Source organism: Syngnathus floridae, chromosome 5 (assembly GCF_059516105.1).
Source record: "Syngnathus floridae isolate MCC-2025c chromosome 5, RoL_Sflo_1.0, whole genome shotgun sequence".
In the NCBI taxonomy this organism is placed as follows: Eukaryota; Metazoa; Chordata; class Actinopteri; order Syngnathiformes; family Syngnathidae; genus Syngnathus; species Syngnathus floridae.
In genome coordinates this window covers 11,329,436-11,338,488 of record NC_142417.1, presented here as the reverse complement: position 1 = coordinate 11,338,488, position 9,053 = coordinate 11,329,436, and the positions used below count along the sequence as shown (strand labels likewise).

The following is a 9,053-nucleotide window of genomic DNA, read 5'->3' as shown; positions in this document are numbered from 1 at the left end:
AGAGCCTCCACCACACTACGCGCGGCATTTTTCTCCCAAGAGCGGCAGGGCCCATGCCTCATAAATACAAACACAATCTCTCCTACACCTCCTGACTGCAGGACAGGACTCCACACATATCTGCCCGTGGAGCGAAGCCCATTTGCATACATATTAAAGTGACGCCTCAGAAAAAAGGAAGAGAGAGAAAGAAGGGGAGGGGGTAGCAGGGAGGGGGAGACAGAGAGGGAGAGAGAGAGAGCGAGAGAGCGAGTATATGCAAACAAGGCTTTCATCTAATATGCAAGAACCGGCATTGCTCTGGCATAAATCTGCATCTCAGCTCGGGCAAAGAGTGCAGAGCCTATTTGACAATGAATGAGCCTGGAATGGCTGACAGATGCACAGGGAACACTGCGCCCCTCAGAGGCCTGGCCGATTGATCAGTATGGCATGTTGCATATAGGAGCTGCAACTATGTGCGTTTAACAATAGAACAATAGGTTAAATTTATCAATGCAAAAATGGAGACTGATGTATGGTTTGGAGCGTTTTTCACCTTTTACTGATTAATGTTGATGTGAGTCAAACTTAAAGGCGCCCCCTTTTTATTTATTCTCATGAGGTACACATTTCGGTACACCATGCAAATGTGATTTTGTATTGCCTGTGCTATAATGAAAGCTCCTGCACAATGTAGGAGCATCAAATATAGGCGGCTAATCAAATACTTTTATAAACAGCTTTTTTGTTCATCTGTTTTACACTTTGTGTTTCTGTTTTACACGTCTCATATATTGTGGCTAAAATTTCACTCCATATGTTGCAGGTTATTTAATTGTACACCATACACTGCAGTTTACAGCTCTTTAAATGGCTGGTGCACTTAATGTTTTTGTTTCTGTGTACTGTATATGAATTAAGGCAAGAAAAATAAAAGGATCGTTGTCCAGCTTCTCACACGCCAGACTCCAAAATAGCTTTCTTTAAAATGTATTAACCCTTCAGCTTCAATAAAAACGAAGCAAATCATTAGAGTGGCTCTCTTGCAGTAGAATGATTTCTGGCCCGACTTCAGCAGCCAACCCCCCCTAGTCCACACCTGTCAAAGTATTCTTGAAAAAAACACCGAAGCCCCTGATGTAGTACAGTGCACAAATGCATTATGTCTGACTGCAGGTGTCAAACTCAAGGACTGGGGGCTAGATGTGGTTCACCACATTATTGATGTGGTCCATGAAAGCAAATAATGTGCATTGACTTCATGTTTCTTGGGGAAATAGTAAATTGATTTCACTTGTTTTATATTGCAAGCGTTATTTTTGTGTGTTTTTTGTTTCATGAGCAGTCTCCCTTTTAAATAAATTGAATCATACAGTTTTTATAGGCCTCTGATTTCATAACTAGTTATCCATCAATTTGTTGTGTATAAGAATTACAAGGTTATTGTACATTTATAGTCATAACGGTTCACCAAAGGAAATCATAAATACGGTGTGGCTCGCAACATAATGAGTTTGACACCCCTGTTAGGTTAGACAATTATACTGGAAAAGAAACCCAAAACACTTAATGAATTAATAAGTCAAGGATGAGATGATTTGAGTAGTCCTGAATTTTGTGTAGACTTTTGGGAAAATTTCACACTTCCAGCTTTGTGTGAACCATTTTGAGAAAGGCCACTTTCTGTTCCAGCATGACCGGGTCGCAATGCAGAAAGCAAGGTTCTTCAAGGCTTGCTTGCGTGAGATTTGTGATGAACTCCTCACAGAATCTTGGTCTCGACTGTATTGACTCTGCGAGTGCCTAAAAACAGCTAGAAAGCAACTTAGTTTGTGAGCTGAAAATTCCCATGTAAAGAGTGTGAAATCTAGTCAAAGGTGTTGGAAAAATCATGTAAAGTACTTATAAAGTCACTCTTAACTCTTTTAAGGTTAAGCATGATCATCTGGTTTGCTTCTTCAATATCTGTGCAGTCTATATATATAAAACAAACTGTTCACAAGCTAAACTAGAGCACGAGTAAAACTTTACTTACTTTTCTTCATAAACTGGAGTACTGCCATGAGCACTGGGTTTCCCCTAACTCTGAGTATTTCATGTTGGACACCCTTGAACTCCCTTTCCTGTTTTCCTGCCTGAGCTTGTCGCACTGAAGCACGCCATTCTGTCTGCACAGGTGATCTTACGCACGGGAAATGGAAACTTCTTGCTTGTGTGTGTGGTGTGTGTGTGTGTGTGTGTGTGTGTGTGTGTGTGTGTGTGTGTGTGTGTGTGTGTGTGTGTGTGTGTGTGTGTGTGTGTGTGCGCGTGCGTGCGTGCGTGCGTGTGCATGTATGCATGTGTGTGTGTGTCCATACACGCATGTATGAGGCATGCTGAGATACGGGGGCGGGGACGGGCCTGAAACAGGATATGTTGGGAATAACACAAAACTAAAAAAGAAAAGTGTCACATGATCTGAAAGACAGAGCTGATTTATTTGGATTCAGAAGGAATCTGTTGCATGTGGTTTAGAGGAGAAAATGTTTCCCTTCGTTGCTCTTAGTGAGCTCAGACACAACACATGGAAACATTTTCCGAGAGGCCACTGCTCTGTGAGTGAAAGGGGGAAAAAAAAAGCTCGAGACCTTTTATTTCTCCTCCCACTTTTCATAGTGATTAAATTGAATACATGTGTTTGCCATATGTAGAAATTTCTCCTCAATGTATATTTGTAATGCACTCTGGCTTGGAAGCTATTAAAAGATATGTTAAGCGGTACAAAGAGAATATCTACCGAAGCACTGGGAAAGTGTTGCAGAGATTTATCAATAAACATCCAATTTACAGCCTCGATTTCAGCGTGTAATAAATAGACTTCCACTCAAATGAGACAGTTGCATGTCTGCTCTATTGTCTGCCATAAATATGCTGGAAGGGTTGGTTAAATATTGATAACGCCAATTTTCTGCCTACCCCACACACCCTCTCTCCATCACCATCACATACACAGACACACACACCCACAGACACACATAGCAAACCCCTCCCTCTTTCTCTCCTTCTATCTCGCGGTTATTTCACCCTCATAGTAACCTTGCTTATGCATATTGCATATGTAAATAACGCAAGCCACCTCTGAAGTAATCAGGCGCATCCTCTACAGAGCAGCGTATTCCTGCGCTGTGTTCCAGAGTCGGAAGACCGGAGTGCTATTGTTAGCAGATGTCCTTTTCTTGAACAATATGAGAATTTTAAACTTACCAATTTCAAATGTAATTATAGTCATTTCAGTTTACAGTTGAGTCACAAATCAGATTTGCATAAATTATTAATTTAAAATAAAATTAATGAAGTTAATTTAACAATATTGAACATGTCCAGTAGTTTCTGTTTTCGCCACTATTAATTGCAAAACGTGTAATACTTCTTATATATTAAATTATATAAAATATATAAATTATATACAATTTTCAGTATATCTGTAGTGTGTGTAAAGCGCTATACTGTATTCTCTTGTTATGGTAAACAGGGTTTTACGTCCAATGGCACAAAAAAGTATTTAGCCAGCAATTTTTTTTTTTTTTGTAGTTTCCCCACTTTAATGTTTAAGATCATCAAACAAATGTAAAAATTAGACCAAGGCAACCGAAATAAAAATAAATTGCGGTTTTTAAATGCTCATTTGAATTTGGGTGTAAAAAACATAATCAGAGCTACCTAAACCTGTGTGAAGAGGAACTTGCCCCAGTTCATTCTCACTGACAACACCCAAACCTGGTTACCTCTAGATCATAAAGAAATCACCTGAATAAAACCTGTCTGACAAAGTCAAGCTGGCCCAAATATCTGAAAAATCTGCAACAAAATAATATGAGTCAAAAGAATTCAGTAACAGATGAGAAATGAAGGAATTGACAGCTGTCAGTATGAGAAGGTCACACTCATTCCTGAAGCTATAGGACTTCAGACAATCACAGACATTATCCACAAATTGCAAAAGTATGGAACAGTGCTGAACCTTCTCAGTAGTGGCCAGCCACCAGAAATTATCCCAAGAGAACAGAGACGACCCATCCAGGGTTCACAAAAAAACAACAACAACAGATCAACGTCAGAACTGCTGACCTCTCTGGCTTCAGTTAAGAGTGACTCAACAATGAAGAAGACACTGGGCAAAACATCCATGGCAGAGTTCCAAGGTGAAAACCATTGCAAAAAAATTGACTCTAAATGTTTCCCAAGACTTTGGGGACAGTATTCTATGCAAGGATGGAATCAAAGGTAAACTTTTGGAAAGTATGTATCTTCATCTGGCGTAAATATAAGACAGCATCTCAGAAAAAGAACATTGGGCTAACAGTCAAAGATGGTTGTGGTAGTGTGATAGACTGGGGCTGGTCTGCTACTTCAGGACCTGGATGACTTGCTCTTATTGATGGGACCATGGATTCTGCTCTATACCAGAAAATCCTGAGGGAGAATGTTTGGCTATCAGTTTGTGACCTCACCTTTGAGTTCTGCATCACAACAACGTCAAAGACGCAACCACAACAACAAAATGAAAGTTTTGGAGTCAAAGGCGGACTTGAGTCTGATTGTAATGCAGTGGCCTAAGACTGAAAAGACTATTAATGTTTTCACACTGGACTTTGTAGGTTTGCATTTTTGCCCTACCTTAATAATAAAAACGGTCTCATAAAAACTGCATATTTTGTTTACTTTTGTTGTCCTAAACTAATATTTAAAATTCATTGTTGATGGGAATAAGTTAACAAACAAATGAAACTATGAAGAGGCAAAGATTTTTTTCCATAACAAAGTATCCTCTGAGAAAGAGTGTGGAAAATGTGAATATCCTTTTTTTTTTGCAGAGCCTTATTTAATGCAAATTATGTTCACAAAACGTTTACATTTTACAAGCAAATAAATGACCGTACTGATGCTGGATTGAAAATCAGTATTTAACATCTGATCCACCAAATACAACCACATACTACTGTTTACATTTTATGTTTAGGAGTGTGATAATATTGATTGATTATAATATTTAAATCTCACATTGTATCTATTTCACATTTTGTCTTCAGCTTTGACTCCACCACTTCAGTACAAGTGTGTCAACAAATGGGTTTTACAAAGATATTAATGTTGTAATTTGATTGACAGCATCAAATTTATATCAGTATGTTCGTCACAGTTGTGAAAATACACAACGCTAACAAATACTGTTTTAATATTTGAGTAACATGCTAAGAATGAGTAGGGGCAGAATATTAGAAACAACTATCAGTATGTCAGAGTGCAGTTTTATACTGCTGCAAGGTACAGCCACATAAATAAACCTCCAGTAAAATCTCTATCAAATTCATTATCTCATTCAAATCTCAGCAGTATCTTTGTAAAGCACCATTTTAGTATTGATGCATTACAATATGCTAGTGAGCACAGAGTATGTATACAAATATTTAGATTTCTGTTTTTAATGTACAGTCATTTCATTTTGATCTTTTTACATTGTATACATAAAAGTTCATAGAAAGCAATCTGCAAAAGGGTTTAGCTTTACATTGTCGGGCCCTCTATGTTACTCGGTAAATTGAGCTACGCTGTATTTACATGTGGTAACTTTTGCTTTATCACATTTATCGCACTGGTGTCCCAAATGCAGTAATGCAAATGTTGAGACTGTGGCCATTTACGAATGACATTCTTGTTTAATAGCATGAAAAATGTGTGCTAATTTACCCTCTAATCATTTTTCATGAGATGCTGAACCAACAATTCAATGCTATGCCACACATTTGTATCAATCTGCTCAGTGCATTTTCAATTACATTGCTGCAAGAGTACATAGATCCCAGGCTCCAGTTTACACGATTATCAGAGCATGATCACCATATTAGCGGCTGTCCCCCACGTTCACCTTTTTTGGCAGCAAATCAAAGTAATATCCAGGTGTTCCGTATGATGTCAGCCATCTGCATGTGCACACAAACAGATGTGGGATGACAGATAATTTCTCTACTAAGAGCTTTTACCTCACACCTCTGAATTCTGTTACAAGGTTTCTATTATCAGAGGCAGTCCTAATGACATCATTGACAGCTTCAGACTGTACACTCATGGTTTACTGTATAATTTACTGAAGCCTGTCTTAACACTCATGTTAACAGCTGCATCAGAAATGTTTCTCCTCTCATTTTGCTAAATAAAAGTTCTCAGTGTGATGCACCGCAGTATCAAGATCATTGAAAAAATATATTTTTTAACGTTTGGCATTTCTGGAACCTCAATAAATGAACAGCTCTTATTCCCTGTATATACTCTACTACATTATATTGCATTACCATTATATAACAGAGTATTTGCTATGCTATGCTATGCCATTGCATTACTATGTAACCACTTCTTTATTAAGACTATCAAATTAAAATGTAATCAAAGCAAGAATGTTGCACTAATGAGTTGCTAATACATTAATGGTTTACTAATACATTAAAGCAACACTGTTGTAATATCCCCAAGAGAAAACATTGAATGTTTTTTCATCCTGATAACGCGACATGCATTTGCTAGAAATAAACACGCGCACGATCGAGGTCCAATGGACATGCATAACAAGTGGCTCAAGCAGTTAGGGGTTCAGTACCCTGCTCAAGGGCACCTCTGTTGTTTTTCTTGGGAAGTAGAGAGGTATCTCTCCAGCCAGGAGCATATAGTCTGCGTTAGTAATGGGCGTGATCTGAACCAGAATCGCTTTATTCTGTATTAGGTAAATCTGCACTGCATTCTGCCATGTTCTGCTCCAGTGCTTCAACTATTGTACTTGCATTGTTCAATATAGTCAATGCTATTTACTAAGTACGTATATAATTTACTTGACACACCTGCTATTTAAGTAGTCAAACAATGAGATCCAATATCAGATTTGGCTTTTTCAAGGACAATCATATTAATTTAGCACAATGTTTATGACTGGATTTGTGGTTTACAGTGCTTTATGTACAACTGCACTGAATCCTATAGAGAGGTGTATTTTAAATTCTGATGTTTTTTTTCTCTTCCACTACATGAGTGGAGCAAATTATTCAGGGGAATTTACAGTACATCAATGACAGACAATAAGATGTTTATCGGTAAATAATTGTCAAATCAATTGTGACTATTACCTTATAAAGGTGTAATTCTGTTTTATGAATAATGAAGTCTCTTTTAAATGTATATCATACATTATTGTACGGTAAATTCACAGTTCATAGCCAATGTATGCATGTGTTGTTTCTATGAGATCCACATATTTTCTTTATATTAGATTTGACTCTTTTCTACTTGTGAGATATTGTTCCCCCCGTACCTTTTCAGTCCGCTAAAAACATTCTGTTGAACTGATTATTCCGTGTTACTGCATTATCCAATGCACGAGTCTGCTCCGCAATATAGACATTAAAATGTACCACTCCATTCCTCCATTCAAACAGTAAGTTCTCTATGTGTATGGCTCTATGCATCCTGTTGTATTCTGTGACCACTAAAGTCAGGTGACTGTTGCCGCACAAAGATTTAAAAAGCCCGGAACACATTTAGTGAAATGCAGCATGGCCTTGCTTATATGTGCATTCTGAATGAGGCATGGAGTGATATTTGCGTATAACAGAAGCACCACCTCCCTCCCATTGGACAGCTCCTGTGCGAGGGCGTGGCAAGGAAATATGAGAGTTGCAAACCCATGCCCTTACTGAGTAGACATGGAGCGCCATGTACATGGTCTACTCGAACCAAACAGGAGTCTCAACTAGAAACCTTGCCATTTCTTCTGTTCAAAAGGCAAAGGATTTGAAAGACTGGAGGAGAAGAGTGGTCCTGTCGAGGATGGAGTGTGCTTTTGACGCACAGAATCTGATCTCCATTTCTTTGAGGAAAATCCAGAGCTCCAGGACGCAGCGAGGAGGCATCAAGCTCCACAAGAACTTGCTGGTAACCTACGTGCTGAGAAACGCGAGGCAGATTTATATGAGCAAGAACTTGTCGCCGACGCCAAGGACGCAGCAGTACGAGGATGTCGCCACGGCCCGAGAGACGCAAGAATACCTCGAATTGACCGGGAGCTTTACGGAGTTGGCCAATGACTTCTACTGCAACTTTGGCGGGGTGGACTCTGACACTTGGCACTGCGGAGCGCCCCAGCACCAGTCCAGCTGCCAGTCGGCAGAGGTGGCGCACCAAGACGCATCGGCGTGCGCAATGGTTCCTCCAGGTGACTCTGACCTCATGGTGGCGGAAAGCTTTTGGACTTGTGCGGACAAACCCGCCTGGGAGTCACACGCCCCGAGCACGCAAGTCAACCACAAGACTGTCCTGGACTTGGACACGCATGTTGTGACGACTGTCACCAACGGATACTTCCACTCGGACTGTTGCGCGCAGCCAAAACCGTCTCAGGGCACGCAGTGCTACGCCAAAAAGAGACGGATGGACACAAGTTATCATATTGTTGAGCCAGAGTTCTATTTGTCTGACTTTGGGCCGCTGCCGTGTAAACGGCCAAGGACTGATGAAGATACACATTCAGACTCAGAAGCCTTGGACTCCATGAACATCTCCAATCTGATCTCGGTGTTGGGTTCAGGTGGACTATCTGAGTTTGTGAGTTGGCAGCACACGGACCTCGAGCAAATATTTGCCTCGCAAACTATGACTTTAAAACACACATTGTTAACAGGCAGTGGTTGGACGCGAGCAATCGAAGCATTTTGATTTGTATCATTGTTAGCTTTGTACCGTTTATTTCATTGCTTTCTAATAAAATATGTCACCACTGAAAAGCTTCTCTCTGCTGTTATTGAACGATGTCATCCCTTTCACATGCAAACAAATTCATGTACAAAAAGGCAAACAGCCAGGTGTATAAATGGCGTTCTGATACCAGGAAACATTGACTGTATGCATTTATTAAATGCATATGATCTTTATTTGCTGGTGCGTTCTTGTAGTTGCAAAGACTTTGGATTGTTTACTGGCTGGGTGGTTTAATGCGGGATCTTTGCAGCGACGCTGGAAGAGCTCCACCATGTGGCCAGTATGGAGATGTG

The 9,053-nt window shown here is 39.8% G+C and overlaps 1 protein-coding gene across 1 annotated transcript; it reads left to right on the top strand.

Annotated features, from left to right (window-relative positions):
* The first annotated feature begins 7,677 nt into the window (after positions 1-7,677).
* On the top strand, positions 7,678-8,786 carry LOC148398145 (immediate early response gene 5-like protein). Its single transcript, XM_088376306.1, has one exon. The coding sequence runs from the start codon at positions 7,720-7,722 to the stop codon at positions 8,716-8,718; it is 999 nt and encodes a 332-aa protein (XP_088232432.1). The 5' UTR covers positions 7,678-7,719; the 3' UTR covers positions 8,719-8,786.
* Positions 8,787-9,053: the final 267 nt, after the last annotated feature.